The sequence below is a fragment of the Dermacentor albipictus genome, chromosome 1, assembly GCF_038994185.2.
Source record: "Dermacentor albipictus isolate Rhodes 1998 colony chromosome 1, USDA_Dalb.pri_finalv2, whole genome shotgun sequence".
NCBI classification, from domain to species: domain Eukaryota; kingdom Metazoa; phylum Arthropoda; class Arachnida; order Ixodida; family Ixodidae; genus Dermacentor; species Dermacentor albipictus.
In genome coordinates, this window is record NC_091821.1 from 387,735,772 (window position 1) to 387,758,778 (window position 23,007).

At 42.8% G+C, this 23,007-nt stretch overlaps 1 protein-coding gene across 9 annotated transcripts in view; it reads right to left on the minus strand.

Annotated features, from left to right (window-relative positions):
* Positions 1 to 400: 400 nt before the first annotated feature.
* The window catches only part of LOC135917017 (regulator of nonsense transcripts 3A-like), a 32,996-nt gene continuing 10,389 nt past the window's right edge, over positions 401 to 23,007 (minus strand). For 2 of the 9 annotated variants that reach the window (XM_065450489.2, XM_070531984.1), the window contains exons 7-12: positions 22,267 to 22,404; positions 15,966 to 16,130; positions 11,745 to 12,004; positions 11,241 to 11,267; positions 8,451 to 8,703; positions 401 to 832 (exon numbers count right to left, since the gene is read on the minus strand). In XM_065450489.2, coding sequence (XP_065306561.1) covers positions 698 to 832; positions 8,451 to 8,703; positions 11,241 to 11,267; positions 11,745 to 12,004; positions 15,966 to 16,130; positions 22,267 to 22,404 — 978 coding nt within the window. In that variant the 3' untranslated portion in view covers positions 401 to 697. The remainder of the gene's footprint in view (positions 833 to 8,450; positions 8,704 to 11,240; positions 11,268 to 11,744; positions 12,005 to 15,965; positions 16,131 to 22,266; positions 22,405 to 23,007) is intronic. The other 7 variants (XM_070531986.1, XM_070531985.1, XM_070531989.1 and 4 more) reach the window with 7 other exon arrangements.

Here is a 23,007-nt window from a genome sequence, read left to right on the forward strand (position 1 = left end):
TGGACTAGAGACATATAATCAACATTTAATCATTTGTGCGACCATGTACATCAACCTTGTCTTCTTTAGCATCAACAGTGGTTGACACTTCTTTTTTAAGCACATGGCTAAGGTTGCACTACACTATACATTATTATTATTTGTTCATATTATAATCTTAGTATTACTTTATTTTTGTTGTATCAGAATCAGCCATCGTCAGCTCAAGACAAGCAATTTCAAGGGTACTATTAAGCGGTATCATTTCCAGCAGTATTGTATCACTCCCCAATTCACATTATAGCCATAGTACAATATTCATGAAATGCAGCAGCAATTCTTCACAGAATACACATGAAAACATGTTGCTTACGTTTTATATTGAATCAGAGAAAAATTAAATGCAACAGAAATTCAAGCGCACAGTTTTAACATACCATTTATTTCAAGCTAGCCGTCTTGCACAATGTCAGTGTTTCTCCAATCGAGTATGTATCTCACAATGTGTCATGCTCTAACACTTGGACACTGGACATCACCGCAACTGAATTTATTTACAAGGGACAGAAAAAAAAGAAGTCACATGTAAAAAACATGGATTTTTGTTTCTGTAGAAATAAGCAAAGAAAAATATGAACTGTCTCAGGAAGTACTATCAGTTGTGGAAATTCATGTACAGTAATTATCACCCTGAACAGTACTGACTGACTACAGAAGTTTAAGTGGGTAGCTTGCTACTGCTGTTGCTTTTCGTTGGTTTTGAGCTAGCAGCTGGTGTTTCCTCTTGTGGTGATGTAGCCTTTTGAGACAGTCTTCTCATCCCAGGCCGGTAAATCTCAATAGACGGTCGATCCTGTTGAAAAATAATAAAAGTTACATCCCAGTTAGAGTTTAGCAAGTACAGTGTAATGGTACTGTACTTAAATGATTCTGAAGCATATCTGACTAAAAAAAAAGTTGTCTGCACTTAATATTCGCATACAAAACCAAAACCGCATTTGCAGCGTTGCCAATGGCCTGCTCCCGGAGCCACTGCCATTGCCACTGTCTGCTCTAGGTAGCAACATAGCACATCTTTATGTACTTAGGTGGGTGAAGACACACTGATTTCATTACAAAAGATCAAAAGAAAAGTAACTTTATATGCTGCAGCTAATGGAAACTGAGCTGCATCATATGTTCATAACGTTTTGGAGACTTCTGTCTGCTACTGGTCAAAGTAGTTGGTGGCGATATAGGCCACCTCCCGGTCACATAGTTGTGAAGGCGTTCAACAAATGCAAAATGAATAGCACGAAGAATGTCATTTTGTGGACCATTAAAAGTGACAATGAGCTTTCTGAGGTTCACGACGATGCACAGCGAGCGACTAAATTTCTGTGCTGTGTAGCTAAATTCTGTGTATTTAATTACCCTGCCTGATGACAAAACGTTAACAAGCAAGTTGTCCATAACAAACACTTCAACCAATCAAGATATTTCTCATCCCAAAAATTAGGGACAAGCAAACCATGCTACCTTTTTCTTGTTATAAAATTTGGCCATGCAATACATTTGGATGAGCATTATTTCCCTGTTGTGAGTTTGAATTAATAAAATTTGGGAGCATTAGATTCAGATGAACATTAACCTGAGCTGTTTGATGCTTAAAAATGGACAGAGAGAATTCATACACAAAGTACCAGCTTTATCGTGTGCACCTAATGCCACCTTGATCTTACAAGGCCGTGCTTTAATAGTGTGAACAATATTATAAGCTTCTAGGGGAGTCATGCTAGCTTACCAGCTGTGAGTGTGCACGTTAAAATAATATAATATCTTGATGAAAACTCAGACATTAACTAGGCCACTAAAGAACATAAACCGAATTTTTGAAGTCATGAGAATAGTACTAGCAAGATTTGAAAATACAAAGGTCTAGCTAAGTCAGAGGCTTGCAATCAATGCAGTATACTGCATGACACTAGAGCGACACCTCCGAATAGCCTCTACCTCAGCTATGACAACACTAGAACAGATGGAGATTATTCTGTATGTTTAAACAAGCTGGAGGGCTCCGGTACGAAGGGCGCACTAGCATAGCACATCCAATCAAGTATGCAAATTATGCTACAACCTTGGCAACCATTTTCATCAGTGTTTACAAAGAGGCCCAACAGAATCAATATAATGACTGATTTTGAGAAAATAAAAAATTACAGCCAGCTACTACTAACACCGCAGATAAAAGCATTCTTTGACTATTTAATGATGCAGCTAAACTTAAAAGCCCAAGTAGCCCAGCTGGCTCCACTGTCTTTCACTGTGTCCCTAGCCTCACTCTGTGGGATTACAAGTCAAGCTACTTGCACTTCAGTAAGCTACTAGGCCAATCTGTCTTGAGGTATGGTAATGTGCATGTCTTTATTCCACATTTACTGTACGAGTTGCGCATAGGCCAGCCAACTTGCATGCCAAGTGTCATATGGCTGTGAGGGAAAGCTACACCTCAAGCTCACTGTACGCCCAAACGCATGTCGATCAACAAACCTACACGAGGAAAGATGAAAGCACTTAGCATTACAATTCTGTCCCAAACAAAAGTAAAAACCATACAGACCGATTGCAATTTTGCAGACATTTGTCCTCAGGGAAGGCGCCAAACTGTAGCGATGCATTAGCACTGCTATTACCAACTTCGTTTATCTGCGCCTTGGTGACAGCTTCTCCACAATGCATGGAGGCTTTCTGAACCACATGACTGTGCTCAACAAAATGGGAGTGTGAGTAGTGCACGGAAGACAAACATGCAACTCTGCTCTTTCTGGGAGCACATGCAGCAATTATAGTACCTTCTAGCTAAGAGGGAACAGACCAAGGTGAAGAAAACACAGCAGCAGCCAAAGAGCAGGTTACTGAAAATTCCGTGGCTTTACAATCCTCTTCACAAATAGTAAGCAGGTACGTAACCGTTGTCTTGCGCACTACACTGTCATTAAAATCTGAGGCAACGTTGAACTTGAAAGTCAATAAAAATATAAGACGCCTAAGTTCCACTGTATCGGTGAGTTTAAACACTCGTGCCATATTTGCTCAGAAATCCCTTAATGCCCATGTGAGGACAATATTCTGGTAATACATACAATGCACGACGAGCATCAAGCGCCCACTCTGGTTGTAAGCAGCAAGAAATTAAACTAAATTATGAGGTTTTCCTTGCCAAAAGTGGCAAGCGGAAAAGTTCTGCACTTTTCTAGTTTTCTTTTATGGGTCCTACTCATGACATCTGCAAAGTGCACATGCATTGCACAAGAAATTTTTTTACGTAATATTGCAATAAAAAGCCACTTTGCGAAATTGAGAAATATAATGCTCAGTATTCAAATACAAACATTCGAAGAAGATTATTCCATTAAAGGGCCCCTGAAACGGCTTGGACAAATTTTGTAGACCTGTAGGGTACAGCTAAAGTTGATCATTCTCACCACAATTTGTGTGAAGCGTCTCATATTAAGTGAGCTACGGACGATTACAAGTTACCCTTCTCCATAGCCATGCATTTTCTCAACTCGTTCGCCAAGTGATCGGGGCTAAGCTCCGTCTTCACTGGCTCTACGTCATGATGGCACATTGTGTCGTCTACTTCTGATTCTCTGGGAGCGAGTGCACGAAGCCTCTCCAACCTCTCCGGCAGCTGCTTAGCAGTCAACCCCAAGCGAGAGCTGTCAAAGCAGCATGCATTGCAGCACCGCACATGTCTGGTATTCCAGTAACCACAGGCGAGCTGGGCATTTCGACGGATGGCTGAAGGCATAAACTCAAGATGACGAAGGAACTTTAGCATAGACGTACATTAGTGGCCTGATCATGGTCCAGCCGCCTGTTGGCGCAGAGCTTAACCAGCCAAACAAAGCGCTAATATTGCTCTAAACAAGTGTAAAACATTTTAAACATTTATAAAAATGTGTTGATGATTACACCCCTGTGAAAAAATTTACACCAGCAGCAAAGAATACATTTAATTACTGCTACTGTGTGTGGCTGAGCTCTGTGCCACCAGGTGGCTGCACCATGCAGACCATTCACATTTGCGCTTCTGCTCATCCCGGGAAACGGCAAGGTCAAACGGCCAGGCCCTGTCTCCTTGCACTTGAGTTTACCCGAATACCGGACTCACGAAACACTACTACCGTAGTAATCCACCGGTGTAAAGCGATGTCCGCAAACGCGCAAATCCTGGCGCCGATTGGATAGCGGCAGTCCGATACGCTGCAGCCAGTTTGCTCATATGCTGCCTTGCACAAGTACACGATGTCGCAGCTTGACATATTGCCAGTCGCTATGTTTGCAGCCCACAACGCAACAAAGTCGAATCATGATGCTCATGAAAAGACTGAGACCGACTCTGACAGTGAAGCTCTTGTCAAAATGGAGCATGTTGTAACAGAAGCAGAAGATACTTGCTGCATGCCGGAAGTGCTTGTGCTTGGAACTTGTTCTTGTTACTTTCTTTTTACAGAAATAAACTAACTAACATTCCAACTATTATGAACATTTGTTCACCACAAAGTTGGAAAAATTACTGATGACATGCCCTGGGCAGCAAATCAGATAGCTCGCCCTACTACCATCACTGGGGTCATGAAGTCAAATGGTTGGGGAGGCTTAAAATTCAGCCGAGCAATGTGCTGCGATTGGCAGTGATGTACATTTTTAAAACCTTATAATAAATCACACACTTTACGCAGAGCACTTAGATGTGTCAATTAATGATGAGAAGGACCTACTCTAACGCCTCGGCACGTTTGTACAATATCGTCAAAATCGTTTCAGGGTTCCATTAGGTTTAACCCATTGCCTATGAAAGTCGGCAATTTGCTGGGCTGGTATGGTTGGTCTAAAAATTATTTATGGACGGCGTGACAAGCAATATATGCTATACTTGATAAAAAATGTTGTCAAGAGATGGCACTACTTGTTCACGACAGCAGAAGTTAGATATTTTATATATTTAGTATTTACTATATACATAGAGTAAATTGTGTAGCACTTGTAAGCAGCAATAATAATTGATACGTAGAGGCCCACAGCATGCATATTATTTGGTAGCCAATGGGTTAAACAGAGCTTTGACTGTTTTCAGCAAAAAGATCGACCTATTTGCATGTTCCTCCTTTCTGTGTTCTTTTATGTCATGGAAGTTCCAGCAACACTAATTTTGTATAAAAATGGATAACATAATTCTATAACAGCATTGCCAAGCTGGCACTGTGAAGGCTGAATAAAGCAATCAGCATTGAATTCAGTGCCAACAGGTGATGATACACAACAGCTGCTTGACTCAATAAAATGTGAATCACAACCAACATTCTTGAGCTGCGCGAAGAACTGCTCAGGAACAGACAACTACAGTAAAACCTCGTTAATTGGACCCTTGTTAATTAGGAAAATCGGATCATTCGGACTTGTCCTCTGGTCCCAGCAGGCATATGCATTATTCAATGCAATCAAAGTCTTGTTAATTCGGACGTCTTTGGCTGCACATTGGTTAATTAGGGCAACTTTTGGAGCTCAGCAAGCGAGGAGCACCGCAAATTTGCAAAGCAAAAGGGCAAAAACGGCAATAGCGTACAATCGAAACGAAGCAGTGGAGTTCGCACCGCAATAGTCAGCAGAAATCGTACATTAACAACAGCAGTGCAGGAAAACATCGTGCCTATTTGCGCCTTTAACGCCTTTATGCTTGCGCTAACCGCCCCGCATAACACATGCCTTACGCATGCACGTAACACTGGGCCTGTGCTTTCATAATTGCGTAATCACTATCCATGATTGTGTCGACAGTGGCCGCGGTTTCTTCCACAGCAGTTGCGGAAAACAGTAGTTTCGTTTTGACTCACTACACACATCGGTCGTATACCTAAAAAAACTGTGTAGTTGCCATCCATGATCGTATCAATAGCAATCGCGGTTTCGTCTGCAGTTGCTGTAGCGAATGGTAGTTTCATTCTGACATGGTGCATGAGCCAGTCACGTGCCTTCAGCACTGTAATGTCGCCATTCATAATCGCGTCAATAGCAGCCACAGTTTCTTTCGAAGCGGTTACAAAAAAATGGCTGTGGCTTAGGTAAGGTTAAGCCCAGGATGCGAAGCATACTAGCCTTTATTTTAGTTGTTGAACCACTGTTTAGCCTGGTGAACTGCTGTTGCTTGGCTATATTTGGTTCGGCTAGACGAAGAAACAACTCATGCATTACTTCTTCGCCTTCAAGAGTGGAACGCGACAGCGTTCCCGTCGACCCGCCAAGGAGTGTAAGACAATGGGCTACAGGGCAGCGACTACGCGCCCCGCATTGGACGCGGTGAGCGTCGAGCAAAGCAGCGTTCGGCGCGGCAACGAAATGTGCGCCTGAGCAAGAGACGCACGCCTTAGAAACAGCGCGTTTCTAAGGCAACACCGCATTCACTAGAGGCGCTTTTGTACCGCTTTGAAGCGTTGTACTCGTGGCTCAGTGGTAGCGTCTCCGTCCCACACTCCGGAGACCCTGGTTCGATTCCCACCCAGCCCGTCTTGCAAGAGTTGAGCCAAAGCCACTTCTCCTCTGTCGTGACGTCACGGTGTCACGTGATTTCATGGTCACCGCCGCGCCTGAGGAGCTGGGTTGAGCCCTCGTAATATGCTTCGCATAAAAACAGTAGTTTCGTTTTGACTCTGTGCAAAGCTGTCGAGGATGAAGAGCACCGGCTACATCGCCATGGACAGACGATCTGTTGGCGATCAGCTCACTGGCAAGAAAATAATCAGGATGCGTGTGCCGTGGCTGTGCTGCGAAGGAAGTTGCAAGGGCTCGATCGCAGCTGCGAGAGTGAACGAGTCATAATATGACGAGAATTGCAGCTTTTGCACTGCTTTTAGGCAGAACAGAAACAGGGTTTGCTCATTCATTCACTAAATAAAAGCATGTTGACATAGTAAGCACTTGCTTATGGTTTTCTGGATACTCTCGATGATTCAACATTTGGTTAATTTAGTCTTTTTTTTTTCGGTCCCATGAAATCCATATTAACAAGGTTTTACTAAACTACATATTGAATGAAACCTGAACATAAAAGAGCCTACACAGCTATGCAGGTCATTACATCAGTGAAATTTGTCGAAATCTGGTTTGACTTAGCAGAGGTTAGCAGGCAGCCTACAAAAACAGTCAAGCCAGGATACCAGTCCAATGCACTGAAATGCATTTTTATGCATAACTGCACATAAGATTACATTAGTTATGCCAAGACTGTTTTCTTACATTTCCTCTTATACTGTCAAATGAACACATGTAAACTACAACCAATGACTTTCAGTGCAAGGAACATCAACTAAGGTAAGTTAGGCCCACTTCTTTATGAGCATAAAGACACACCCTGTAGGAGTGGCAGGTGGAAGTAGCATTCAATAACCAAATGAGAAGTCTCAATTAACATTGAAAGCACTCATGTCTTGTCATAGGCATACACACCTAACACAAGAGGGCAGCAAAAACATCCACTGTAGCCAAAAAGAAAGAAGAAACAAAAAAAAAGAGAGAAAGCAATAGGCATGACAGTTCTACTAGTGTGTAGTACAGTCGAACATGGATATATCGAACCCACATATAACAAATTATTCTGTAGAATGAACAGCTGTAAAATCCCCTTGAAAACTTTTGCATAATATTTTTATTTTATATATTGAGTTACCTATATGTAGAACTTTTTGATGATCCCCTTCAGATTCCATATATATCCAGGTTTGACTGTACTATGCCTTTCTCACCTCTCTGCTGAACTTCTTATGTGAGATTAGCTTAGACGCTTCACTTCAGATCATGTTGGTTGTGAATGAGAATGTGCAAAATGTGTTTGTGCAAGAACATTTTGTGTGACCTCATTACTCCTACGAGTAGTACACGTATACTACAATACTGTGTATTCAGCAACACTGTACTACTGTGCACTCACCAGCAATCTACCTCTCTACTCGGTGCCGCAACCCAGTGGCTATGGCACTGCGCTGCTAAGCTTGAGGTTGCACACTCGATACCAACCACAGCGGCTGCATTTGGATAGGTGCAAGACACAAAAATGCTCGCATACTTACGTTTAGGTGCATATTAACCACCTCCAGGTGGTCAAAATTAATTTGCAGTCCTCTCCTACAACGTGCCTCATGATCACATGGTGATTTGGCATACAAAACGCCAGTAATAATTTCTTTTTTATCTACCTCTCCCTTTCCCAGTCTCATGCCCTTCACCTTTCCCACTTTCTCCCTGTGAGGAGTAGCAGGCTAGAGACAAGTTCTTCTGGCTGGCCTCCCCACTTTTTCTTCATTAAGAACTCCTCCTTTCCCTTGCTAAGGTACTGACTATAGAAGGCCACACCACAAAGTCTTTACAGGCACTGCTTTAGCTGAACGGTCTTCAGGCTGTTCCCAGTCGTACAGCCATGCAAGAAAGCCTACCTTGTTGCGTATCCTTCTCTCTGCTCGAGGGTCTTTAGCTCGGGACTGCGAGGACTCCTCGGGTGCCAATGGTCGCTCGCGATCCTTCTCTGAACTGGTGTTCTTGCCCTCGGCTGGAGTGCTTGTGGTGGACGTGGCACCCCGAGAGCTTTCAACAACAGATCGCTCGTCATCTGTGGCTGGAGTCGTTGCCGATGCTTTCGGGGTGCTTGTTTCCTGGCCTCTCCCGTCAGAACCTGTTGATCCACGCCTGCTGTGAAGGAGGCACCATATCACCAATAAATCAAAGCAACCACAAATGTTGCAGTGCCTTCAATGCATGTTTAATCTGCTTTTCCAAAACAACCCATAAATGTTTGCATGTCATCAGTGTCATTACTTACTACAGTAGGTAGAACCTCTATATATCGAACAGTGCGGAGATCGCGAAATAATTCGATATAGCCAGAATTCGATATATAAAATCACGTAAAAAATGCATCAAAGCTTCTGCAAATCAATCAATGAACCAAGGGTGCAATCGGGGATCACTGTTCGGAGTGCGCATTCATTTGCGCCGCGTGCAATTGGCCTAGGCTGCACTGACTTCCGTCAGCCGACTTTCGTCTTCGTTTGGTCGCTGCTACTGCTGCGATCTCCATGTCCATCAGTCAAAGCATTTTGAAACAATGTCAATAACAAAGTATTAAGGGGCGTCTGCCAAGGCGTCTATAAGTGAGCCCAGCGAGCGCACGTTGTTGCACGTCTTTCTGGATGCAAACCGCCAGTCCTCATGAGGCGTGGCAGGCACAGAGTGCAGCACCGAGGAGGAGTCGGTGCGGCAAATGCAATGCATCGTTGACATTGTTGAGCTAGCCAAGTCGCCTCGTGTGTACACCACTACATTCAAATGGCACCCTTCGCGCGGTCGATGTATGCAGCTATACTGTAGTACGCAGCATCCGGGAACGCCCATCTCGCCCGTCAACACGCGTGATGGACAGCTCACTGCCTGTTAACAGAGCACACATGGTCTACGGTGGAGGAGTTTGATATATCCATTTTATGTCCGACCCCGTTCGAAATAAAAAATTAAAAATGCATGCGATTTTCCAGGTGATACAGAAAGTGTTTGATATACGCAACAATTCGATATATCCGTGTTCAATATATAGAGATTTGTCTGTATTTCCATAAACATCGTAAGTGCAACAAGCCTACAAAAGAACTGTTGTAGTCAAGAGTTCGACAAATGTTCATCTGGTCAGGTAACATGATGATGAAGAAATTGCGGTCACTGACTAAGTCAAGGTGAAAAAAACTCAACACACCCGAAACGTCTCTGTGTTATTTTCACCTTGACTTGGTCAGCGACCGCAATTTCTTCATCACAAGAACTGTTGCTTTCATGCACAACTCAGCACCTTAAGCGGACTTGTTCATTACCGCAGGAAAAAATTTATTTATACCCTGGAACCTGGTTATAACAAATTCACATCTAACACAAAACTACCTTAGCTATAGCTGATATTAGTTACACACTGATATTTGCAAGAAAAACTTTTGGTTTGGTTTGTTATATATCTGATAATTCACTATATTCATGTTTATGATATCTAGGTTCAATTCTTATAATGTAAAAGGAAGCAAGAGACCCTAACCTTCACAATAGTCATACACCACATAAAAGAACTTACTGTTTTGCAAACCTGTTTCTCATCTGGATTTGAAAACATGGACAAACTAAGAAAGCAAACTGAGATGTTCACTATAACATTATTTGCAACCATCTTTTAGATGAAGTTCGCGGTTTTGGGCGATTGTAAGCCTACCAATGAATAGGGCCAAGCAGTCGCTGTGGCATCAACAGTAAATAGGCAGAAAGGTACCACAAAATCACTTTACCCTTTAAGCACTTAACCCCTTAAGCACTTAACCCTTTGAGCACTTTATTATTCCCACCAAGAGTGACCTTATTTTGGTTCTTTTTAAGGCATATTTTCAAACTTTTCAAACTGAGTATTACTCAGTTACCTTTCAAACTTCCCTTTTCCTAGAAACTTATTCAGTGTTTTTAACCAATTTACTTTCTACTTACTGCATGCAAACCTAATTTATCTCTTCACTAAGCAATATATATTAATTAGTCATTGCTACAAGCAGTACAGTCAGAAGCAAGAAAAATGTTTTGTTTTACAGTGCCTCAAAATCAACTACTCTGCAAAGCAAAGAATGGTACCAAGGAAAATTCTTCACCCATTCTTTAACTGCTAAGGCAAGTGACAAAGTGCTTAAAATTTCACAAACCACAGAATGGCGCACAGAGATATGCCACAGAGCTTGCACCAGACACTGGTTTTCTTTCAAAACACCTTGCAATGTTTGAAAGAGTGTGATTTCAAAAATGCATGTTTAAGCACTGGACAAGTGCTGGTGTCAATGCAGTAGAAGAAAAACTAAGTGGCTGCACTCCATTTGTTCTGAATACTTTGATAACAAGAATATTGCTGTGGACGCGCTGAGCTCCTCCAAAGCAAAGATTACCCCTACTGTGTTGACAAACTGGGCTCGTCCAAAGCACTTAAGTGGTTAATTATCTCTCGCAATGTAGAGCACAATTAGTGAACAAGCTTGATTGATGATATACTGTAATGTTACTGCAAAGAACACTTTGCACCAGTGGTGAGTTTTGAACAATTTGTTGGCGTGCACATTTATCAGCACAAACTGCTGCAAATTTTTAAACCCTTATGTATACAAAACCGTGGTATTGTGGCACGGATCTACAGTTCAACTACATCAAATACTTACTTTCTACGTGTGGCAATGACCAGTTGCCTGAAAGTTGAAAAGTCACCTGCTATACAACAGCAACAAATTGTTGCTCTCCTAGCTAGGGTTAGTATACATTACACTCCCTTCAAGATAAAAATCTGTTAGGCCAAATAATCTGATAAGCGATACAGCTTGGGAATATTTGTGCAACTTTAATAAGTTAGAAGGGTGATACATAAAAGCTTGGCTGCTGCAATACTATATCTTCTAGGCTTATGCTGGGCAACTGAAATTATTATAAACAGTTGCACAACTATGAACCAGAGACACAAAGACGGCCAACCCCACAATTACAAGTGCCAATTCTCTAAATACCATTATTGATTAGGAGCTGTTCTAGAGCAATCTCATAAACCAACATTCTAACATGTGTGCTCATGTCCAACTTCTGACCAGCAACTCTGGTCACCTTTTAAAATACAGACAGGCAACCATGATGGTGCAATCTTCAGAACATATAGCATATCCAAAGAGACCAACCTGTGGGAGGATGCAGGCTGGTCGGCCTTGTGTTTGCTGTACTCTTTGGCACCCTGGTAGTCCTTGCTGGGCCTGGGCAACTTGGGTCGCTCCCAGTCCTTGCGTGCGCTGCTGCCACCGCCTGTTGAGCTACGCACCGGTGGGGCCTTGGAATGGCTGCCACCTGTTCCTGCACTTGATTTCGGAACTACACCTGTTCCCGAGTCCTTCGATGTTGTTGTAGCTGGTGGCTCATGCTCTCGCACAGGGTTCCTCAGCACCTAAGCAAGTTTCAAAACAATCATGTTTTTTTTAAATTCTGCACTGTACCTTGCACACATGCATTTGGCTTTTATTTCCAATTATTTTTACTGATTAGGCCACGTCATTAAATAGACATTGCGAATGTTATAAGCAAAAGCTGTTGCTACTCCTGTCAGCATTCAATTTAGGAACTATGCCTGTATCTGTGTATTTCAGGGCCAAAAGACACAGGTGCCTTATGTTCCCATGGTAGGTTCGACAGCACCCACACAGGCCTCAAAACATCAGGATATTTTCTATACACTATGTTACACTGACAAATATGCTTGGTTATCAATTCTTGTTGATTCACTGTTGTCATATGACCACATCAGTAACAACCATGTAAGCATAAGCCTTCCTGCACATGCTGCTCCCATGAGACAGCCAGATGCTCATACCTAGCTGTGCTGGCCCCAGTACCCACTCCAGGTGCAACATAGAGATGATGCCTGAGCGAACGGCCACAGTCCGCCAGCACACAGCGTCTCCTCCAGATTGGAGTATACAACACCCTCATAGAGCTGATAGAGGCACACAAGACTGCACAGATACACCGTCTTTCTTGCACCGAATACGGTCGTTACCTTCTTAACCGTCTTAACTCTACAGGTGACATCCACCCCACTGCTCCCCTCCCGACTGGAGTATGCAGTCGGCTGGTCATCAAACCCACGGCCAAGAATATGCTACCCAGCCGCCACGATAGGCACCGCCAACTGAAGGCAAAAGCCTTAGACGTCCCCTACTTTGCCGACGAACATGCCATGTACGTTGTGGGGGTTCCGCTCTGCGTGCGGCTAGGGCTGAAGGCAAGCTCCAGATTTAGCCCCACGCAGTCGCTTCATGGTACTCCCAACCCGTAGCGCGGGAATCGCGGCTACGCCGGGTTCGAATGAATAAGGCAACCAGCGGCGTCAACGGTAATAACATTTATTGCTATTAGCAATAATGAACACTCGCAAAGGGACGGCCTCTCAGTAATAGTAGTAAATAGGCTTGCCTTGTTGTCTGGGTGGGTCAGACAAATGAGATCACTCACGGGTTGTGGCAGGTGCTTTCGTCCTGGCGGCAGGTGTCCGGCGTGCCAAGAGAGAGAGTCTCTCCTGGTGGCGCTCTTTTATGCCTTTTTACCTTTTTGCAAGGGGAAGTCCTCCTCGCCCGCCGGATACGTTTCCCTTTCCCGTGAGCCGCGTGGGGGAGAGGGGTACGCGTGTCACAAGAGCGACAGAGAAAGGGAGGGCGCGTAGTGCCTCTCTCCCTTGTCTACGCCGGCCCAACCCGTCCGCCACGTGCAAACGGGACGACGCGAGTACGCGGAGGAAATGGGGGCGGGTGCTCCCCACAACGTGGACGCGGCGAAATGCGACTAACACATATGTAGCCTGCATAGCGACGCCAACCACCACTCTTATCAGCGCCGCTACAGTGCGCACACACTCCTCCACCACTGCCAAAGAGGTCGCGATCACACTGGCCATCACGGATCCCCGCACACGCACGGTTCTCAGTGACTTTAAACAAGCCATCCAAGATTTCTAAAAAAACTAACTTTCTCTCCCCGCCGCTCACATCCTCCACGGTTGCGCTCTCAACAGAACTGTAAGCTTAGTGTGGGTACCTGCTCACATGGGGAACTCTGGGAATGAAGGGGTCGACCGTTTAGCCAGAGGCCTCACTAACCCTCCCCCACAATCATTACTGCCAGCTCCCTCTGAGGAGGGTTGGAACCAGCTGCTGACGAGAGCAAACAAGAAAAGACAACTGGCACTCGTCTCATGGGCCCAAGACGTCACCCCCACCTGGGAGCCACACTAGGCCTACCGGCCCTAACTTCCAACCCTGCAGTGGCAAATAAAGTTTTTCTCTCTCTCTCTTTCCAACAGGCTGTATTACAACATCAGAAAAGCATTCGACAGCTAAACTAGTCCACGCTGTCCTTCTGTTGCTTCCACAACATAACATCAATGACCCAGTTTTGTATTGCAGGAGCCAGGCTCCTGCACTTACAAATTCAATAGTACACTCTTTTATTGACACCCGCCACACATTCCAGCAACCAACCAAAAAAATAAGGCAGCAATTAGAAGTACCAGGAAAGTTGTTGAACAGATTTGACCTTGACAATTTACCAGCAGACGATCCAATGACGCAGAGCACAAAAGAACAACCAGGGAGCTTGTCAATCAGCCAACGTTCTATCCCCGTTCTCGTGTGGATGTGCTTTAAGGTACATTTTTTTCTTCATGTTGTTCATATGCACTCTGTTGCAGAGCTCGTAAAAATAATGAGAGCTTCATTCGAACAGGCAAGAGTGCTAGCCAAGAGCACAGTGCTACAAAAATTACTGCGTGGTAATGCAGTGTCTGAAGTTTTACATGCCAGAACAGCATCTAGATTTTCAAAGATACCGCAGTAAAGGCCCTCTATTCTGTGCTGCTTGAAGCCCGTATTGGCTATAACTTTCCAGCCTAGAAATTGTCATTTGTCTGGAGACAGTAACTGCACAGCAGTTCTGGAGAAGCATGAAGACTAAAGAGAAGGATGGATGCAAGGTGGAAGGATGGAAGGATGCAAGGTGTGGTGAGCACACTGTGAACATGTAAAAATCAGTACTATTCACACGAGGGAGGCTTCTACAGACGGGGAAGCGTTATGCAAGAACAGACCAAAACTCCCTCCACAGTTCCTTTGTTCACATTATGAGGCACCTAATCTGAATATCACAAAGCAACAGGCTACCAGCAGAAATGTCGGAAAAAAAAAAAATATTTCTAGCTCATTCGCAGAGGGTTTGCATCATGTGTGGAAAGCCTTCATCTCTTGGCTAGAAATTTTATGTCCCACTGTCAAATCACAAAGCATGAAATTCTCGCTACATAGTAATGCACAATTTGTTCTCCTTGCTGTGGATATCCCTTTAACCTTTTCAGAGGTGATGCACCCCTAGGGCTGCAATTCGTTATTTTTTTTTCTCGGATATTATAGAACAAACACAACAGTCTATTTTGGGTTATGCAGAAATGAAGAAATTACATAGATAATGGGAAATGCTTTCTTGGTGTGGTCCTCACATTCCTACCTAACAAAAGGAATGTCAAAAGGAACCTGGCGGGATAGAAACATCGAAACATACAGCTACGTCAGTGACGCTGAAAGCATCAAGAGAGGCAGTGGATAAGACAATGGCAAGCACCAGAAAAATTGACAAGGTAGGGAACAAAAAGCAAGCAAGAGGAACAATGAATTTGGAAAGCATTGCTGTCTTGCTGAGTTAGCAGATGCGCAGATGTATGTGCACAGTGATGACTGAAAGTGAGAACAGAGAGAGTGATGAGAATGAGAGCTTTGATCTACATAATTAATATATACACATTGTGTAATTACCCTTGTAATGGAATATAAAATTCAAGTAAGCCCTTAAACACCTTAAAAATTATGGCAACAATACATGCCTGACACTATGCATACAAGGTAGTGTTGCTTCTTCGTACAGGTAGGTTACTAATTGCGGTAGCGCTTGATTTCATCATGTCCTGAACTACACCATCATGACCACTTCCCTCTTTCTGTTCAATATTTTATTTAATCACTGAGTCAATCATGTGTTGTAGACACACATTATAAGTATAATAGTACCCTCTGATTTATCATCACGCTATGTTGCTACAAGCCATTACTATGCCTTTTAATATCTCACTCTTGTGTCAGATAAGAATATTTTTATTAGCTTTTCAAATAGCACAACAGAGAAATAGTGTTTCGCAACATTCCTGTCCTTTCTTTCACATTTTACCCAAGTCAAGCTACAAGCTTCACAGCTGCCACTGTACACACAAATTAATATAAGCCACTCTAATGACGCAAGTATGGCTGGAAGTCACCAGAACAATCGCGACTAATTTAGCAGTTTGCTTCTACTTTCTATCCCAGACTCACCACAGGCTGCTCAAGACGTTTGTTTGAAGTCCGACTTTCTCGAGAAGCTCGGCCAAGCACACCGAGCACTTTGAGGACTGCTGGAACACGCTCATTTTTCGCAGCGCGGTCTCCCCGCACTCTTCGAGCACTCACTGACCTGCCCGCAGGTTTCTGGTTCAACGGCTTGCAGCACATGAAAATATGTGGATGATATGCAGCCTGGATGACTGCGCATGCTTGCATGCATGCCATGCATTTATGCTGGATGACGCTAGAACATGCATCACTCTTTAGAAGCATTCACTCTCAATAGTCCACACCTTTCTGGCTTCCCAATGCCTATAATGAAGTACTATTCAGCTTTGGCTTTTGTTGTGCTTTCCAAGCGCAAAAATGAAGTGTTCTTTGGCATAAATATAAAGAGCTACATTATGTTGTCATTTCTGAGATTCATGGCGACTCTCCAACTCAAGCTGAGTACAGTGTAACCTCGATATACCGAACAAGGACATAATTAATTATTGGACATAATGAAGCAAGTCTAAAATTTTATTAGCCTTGCTTTACTTCGATAAGTATTATCGTGCTAATACAAAACCACAAATGCGATAGCCAAGGCGATATCAATTACAGAGAAGTGAACATCTCTTTGCTCACACCACATAATATGTAAGCTGGTAGTAAGAATGTATAATATACTCAGCAAGAGCAACTTGACATGGTACATACTCATTTCATAAATACCTTGCAGCACTGCCGAAGGCATGAGGCATACACAGGCAATATCCTTGCGCAGCAGAATATGGTTCGAGGCGTAATTGGCTGATTATTGGCTCCACTATACTTTTATCTTTGCTCGTGACATGATACGGTACAGTGATACATTCCCTTTTGCCTTTGCTCATGCATGTCATATACAGAGGATTACTGTGGCAGTTACCACCTGAAATCGTAATAACTACCCTAACCGTGATCACCAAGCAACATGGCAGCAGCCATGCAGTGCCGACCACCCGCTTCAACCTGAATTTGTGCTTATTACTGGCTCTCTACCCTGTCAGCAAGAAACAAGCTGAAGTCAAAGCATTGGGTATGTTTTGTCATAATTATTGAGATCAGCTGTTTGTTTTCACACTGGTAGGTCTACAGACCCGGCGCCAAGCTGTAAAACTGATCTGATTTCTAGTTAGCAGATGGAGCCACGACATTAGCACTGGTGATGCGCTGACAATGTGCAATGCTATAAACGTCTAGTTGTTCACTGCATCATCACTTTGCGACTCCACTCTAGCACAGTGGGTGATGACGGTAGTGAGCAAACGCCAAGTATATGCTGAGCAGAGGCTGTGGCACAGGCCTTACTATTTGCTAAGAAGGCTGCAAGGTAAATGCAGGGAAAGCATACAGGTGAAGCAAAGCCCTGCTGTTGCATGCTTGTAAGCGCAGCTTATGGTTACGGTGTTAAAAGATTTTTTACATCAATGCACTAACCCTGGAGCGTGTACCAACAGGATGGCAAGCAGATGCTAAGCAGAGGATACGGTGCGTATGAGCACAGGGGTGTTCACCCTTTCTATTGGTGAAGGATTCATGTAGCTTCCACAGTTCTGCAAGGAACAACTGAGATAGAGTATAGACTCACCTGCACAATTTAGCTAGCAGCTCAGCTTGGCTGGCTCGCAACTAGCAAGCCAACATGCAAATCCTGTGTGGTAACAGCGATTGCACTACTATTGTGCATTAATAACAGTGCGAAGTGCATTGTTAATTTAATGTTGTTCAAGTGCTGCAAATCTTTCCTCCACTAACCATATGCGCCACAAATATCGATGGCATGGCAAGCCCCTGACAGGTCATCAAAAGCTTTGCTGGCCATCAGGGATATCAGAAATACTAGAGTTTCTTTCGTATAGATCCCATCGCAATTTATTGATTGATTTGTTTTTGCTGATATCAGAGTCCAGACTTATGATTGAATATAATGAAGTTATTTTTGCGTCAGATGCGACTTTGTTATAATGAGGTTCAACTATGCTTCCTTTTTTTGATGTTCCTTCAAAGACACATCATATTATTTGTACGCATTGGAACCTGTTTTGTGCAGTTAACAATGTCATATATCGCTCACAGAGTAACCTTCTACAAATCTAGCGAAGCTTGTTTCAACTGCATGTGGCAGACAGAATACATTTTCTGTGCTTCCAGGTTCCTTTTCAGAAATTTCAAATTATTTGCAACCACTAGTGCTTGCGTTGTAACGGCAAAATATATTGCAGGGCAAACAAAGAACAAATTTATATATCTTCAGAATCATCATCAGCAGCAGCAGCCTGTTTTGTGTCCATTGCAGGACGAAGGCCTCTGATTCCCTGCGATCTCCAATTACCCCTGTCCTGCACCAACCGATTCCAACTAGCACCCGCGAATTTCCTAATTTCCTCGCTCCACCCATTCTTCTGCCATCCCCAACTGCGTTTCCCTTCTCTTGGCACCCATTCTGTAACTCTAATGGTCCAACAGTTATCTAACTGGCACATTACATGACCTGCCCAGCTCCATTTTATTTTCTGTTAATGTCAATCAAAATATAATCTATACCCATTTTCCCTCTGATCCAAACTGCTCTCTTTCTGTCTCTTAACGTTATGCCTAGCATTCTTCGTTCCATCACTCTTTGCGCGGTCCTTAACTTGTTCTCAAGCTTCTTTGTCAGTCTCCAAGTCTCTGCCCCATATGTCAGCACTGGTAAAATGCACTGATTGCCCACGTTCGTTTTCAATGATAATGATAATCTTCCAGTCAGGAGCTGACAATGTCTGCCGTAGGAGATCCAACCCATTTTTATTCTTCTATGAATTTCCTTCTCATGATCAGAGTTCCCTGTTGTTAGTTGACCTAGGTAAACGTACTCCTTTACAGACTCTAGATGCTGACTGGCAATCTTGAACTCTTGTTCCCTTGCACAGCTATTCATCATTATTTTTGTCTTCAGCATATTAATCTTCGACCCCACTCTTACAATCTCTCTGTTAAGGTCCTCAATCATGTTATAACTCATCTGCATTGTTACTGAATAGAACAATGTCATCGGCCAACCGAAGGTTGCCGAGATATTTGCCGTCGATCCTTACTCCTAAGCCTTCCCAGTTTAATAGCTCAAATACTTCTTCCAAGCACTCAGTGAATAGCATTGGAGAGATTGTGTCTCCCTGTCTGACCCCTTTCTTTATAGGTATCTTCCAGCTTTTCTTGTGTAGAATTAAGGTCGCTGTAGAACTTCTGTAGATATTTTCCGATGTATTTATATAAGCCTTCTGTACTCCTTCATTATGTAATGCCTCTATGACTGCTGGCATTTCTACTGAATAAAATGTCTTTTCGTAATCTATGAAAGCCATATAGCAGGGGCTTATTGTACTCTGCAGATTTCTCGATAGCCTGATTAATGACATGGATGTGATCCATTGTAGAGTATCCCTTCCTAAAACCAGCCTGTTCCCTTGGTTGATTAAAGTCCAGTGTTGCCCTTATTCTATCGGAGATTATTTTGGTAAATATTCTATATAATACTGGGAATAAGCTTATGGGCCTATAATTTTTCAATTCTTTTATGTCTCCCTTTTTGTGGATTAGTATAATGCTTGCATTCTTCAAATTTTCTGGGACCCTAGCAGTCGACAGACACTTTGTATAAAGAGCCACTAGTTTTTCGAGCATTATGTCTCCTTCATCTGTGATTAAATCGACTGTTATTCCATTTTCTCCTGCCGCTCTTCCTCGTTTCATGTCTTGCAAGGCTCTTCTGACCTCATCACTAGTTATAGGAGGAGTTTCTGTATCCTGTTTATTACTTTTTCTAATGGAGGTATCATGACTCCGCTGGGTACTGTTCAGGTCAGTATAGAATTCTTCCGCTTCTTTTAGTATTTCTTCAGAGTAGCAGCGGCTATATGAGACATCAACTACACAACTATAATGTGAGAGCAGTGCATACCTAAAGTGATGCCTTATTTCCAGCTTATCAGCCATGCAAATGCAAACATGTCTAAACACATGCAAACAAAGGCAAGCAAATGAATCGCATACAAAATCACATGCAAAGTCACATGCAAACATTTAAATCCAAACCAAGGAAGTAACATGCAACCATGCAAGTTCCAGCCATGCTCAGCGGTTTATGAAAGGTTGCAATCTGATATTGCAAGACAACAGGTTATCATTCTGCTGTTTTGCAAAGAACAAAGTGGCAAATGCATATGCAAAGGTACAAAGAGTAACATATACCTCTAAATATATGGTAGGACTCTTTGAGGCAACTTCTGTCAGACGCAATTATCTTATATGCTATACAGTTTCTGCATGTTAAGAGTTTTCCAGAGATGGAGTGCACTTCTTTTTGTTTAAGTTCAGATGAGTCGAACAAATTTTCAAACTCCCTTTATCGCATCTGGTATGCATGATTGCCTTCATTAAGCTTTTGCTACATTGCAGTGACTGAAAATCGAGAAAGTTCCTTCTTGTTCATAAAAGCGAAATTTTGATTAAGGCCCCAATTTTTTCTAGTATGCAGTGTGAAAACAGGAATGAAATCTCCAGGAATTAAAATGTAATGATTGCAAAGCTGTAAGCTCCAAAACAAGAGTGATGCGAAGTCTATAACAATAATAAAATATTAACAAAGATAAAGATCACTAAAACGAATACACAGCATTGTGTCTTCGTTCCATATCAATGTTTGTGCAGTTGACCTAAAGTACTATAAGCACTAATGACAAATATTCATTTTTGAAATACTTGAAAAAAATTGATGAGCCTTGATCAAAACCTTCTTTTTCATTGGTAAGTAGAAATTAAGCCCTCATTTTAATCAACTGATTCTGTTTGACCAAGCTTATTTTAAAAATGCAACAAATTGTAGGAAAATTGATGAAAAGACTGCTCCTTTCATAAGTAAATCATAAACTTCCATGTTCACAGTCACAATAACTGAACCTTTCTCTGCAGAGAAAAAGAAAAGGAAAATGGGGCAGCTTGGTCTGTGAAAGTGGTGCAAGAATGACTTGCCTATCGCCAATATGCCATGCTTTTCAAAGAATACTGTGAAGAAAGAATCAGAACAGATGCAAAAAGGTGGGTAAAGTTCAAAGATCTTTCAAGGGGCGATTCGGAAAATCAACTTAAAAACCCATATCCAGCCTGCATTTAAGTATAAAACGCTCCTTTAGTGCCTCAATAGCAATAGACACTTAGCATAACATTATCTAATGTTATCTTTCGGCATGACAGATGCAAGCACCTTTCTGTTTCTCTTTATAATTTGCTTTACATATTGAATACTGCCATATTCGAAAAGATAATTTGAAAGAAATAATAACTGTCTACATGTGCAAGCTATACACTTGTGCTTCTAGAACACATTACCACTCCGTCAGCCACACAATGAATACTTGAAATTATGTACATGCTATCTTTGTATGCACAGTAGTGACACTTAAGTGGTTAGCACAAACAGCAATGTGCTTTGCCAAAGCAATCTGACATGGCAGTGGTATAGGCGAAAAGGACAAGAGCTCAATGACTCATCACCACTTCAAATTCTCAGGCTTCTGCTTGTCTGTACTTATTGTAGGCGGCAATATAGACAGCCTCTTCTTCAAGGATTGAAATTTTGCTGCACCAGTGTGGCGTGATGAGAACACTGCACTTCCCCTGGCAGCTAAGTTTTGACTGAAATCAAATTATAAAGTACAACAGTTTTTCCAGCCAAGTGCAGTTGCCCCTGGCTAGGAAATGAACTTGCGACCTTGTTTGTTGGTTCATGGTGTGCCACAAACAAGCAAGCAAACAAAGTCTCAGGTTTGATTCCTAACCACGGTGGTCGCAGTCTGACAGGACCAACAGCCTTGTGCTCGACAGCACAACCTGTACAACCTAATCAACTTTACTCACTTCTCTTAAATTCAACTAGTATATAATTTCAACTTGAGCTATTTCAATCTCAACTGGCTATCTGCATTTGCTCTGTTTTGTTTGCCTTGTTTGTCTCTAATGTTTTCCATTTGCCTTTGTCTTGGTTAGACTACCTTGCGGACGTAATACAAAATGATGTGGTACAATTTAATGTATATTAATGTGTACAGTATAATGCAGATGCAATGCAAGAAAAAAAGGCTCGCCTTGCCACTGAAAACTGCTCTAGCATTTCATAATTTCTTCACTTCCCAAGCTGCCCCAAGGTATGTAGGAACCATGCATCCTTTTCCATTTCTCCAACTAAATGGGACTCTTAATCACTCTTTGAACAAGGTTATCGCCTCACTTCCCGATGTGATAGGTCCTGACCAACAGTCGCTGAGTGACCGCGGGAGTCAGTGCTGTCGACTGGTCGAACTGGCGGACAACGACGCAACTCGGAGCTGGCTGGGCCCTGCTGCCGCCGTGACAATTTGGCAGAAGACTGCGTTCGCGCATCAGTCAAAAGTAAGCATTTCTGCTCCCGTTCACATTTGCCATCTCACTAGCTCCTGGTGCTCTAAGTAAAAATGAATGGCTGCGATTGTTGTCCCCTCGACAAAGCAACTGTTAGTGGCAAAAAAAAAACAATCAATGTGTGCTTCTCAGCTGCTGTCCACCTCATCTTTTGAGCTGCGTGCATGGCACTTGCTGAGTAGAGCCAGAACATGGGGTTGTAAAGCGCAATCAAGGCAGTAAAAGCCCCATTGGTAGGCCATACTGATCGATGATCCACGCTTGTGTTGTGCGATGTCAAGTTGATTATACAATTATTGATAAACAGCCTTAAATATTCCATTAGGATAGGAGTCCTAAATCCAATCAAAATGCTGGACAGCAAAGAGTGAATTTGCATGACCCAGCTTATGACCATCACCGAGAACAAGTCATGCTTTTCTTCCTTTTTTCCCACCAAATTCAAAGCCAAACTTTGTGCTGTCTCAAAAATCTCCACGAAACACGCATATTGAACCAATGCTCTTGGTTTCATGAACTATAACTAGAATGCTTTCATAGTGGTGATAACATGGCCTTTCTGACAGAAGCT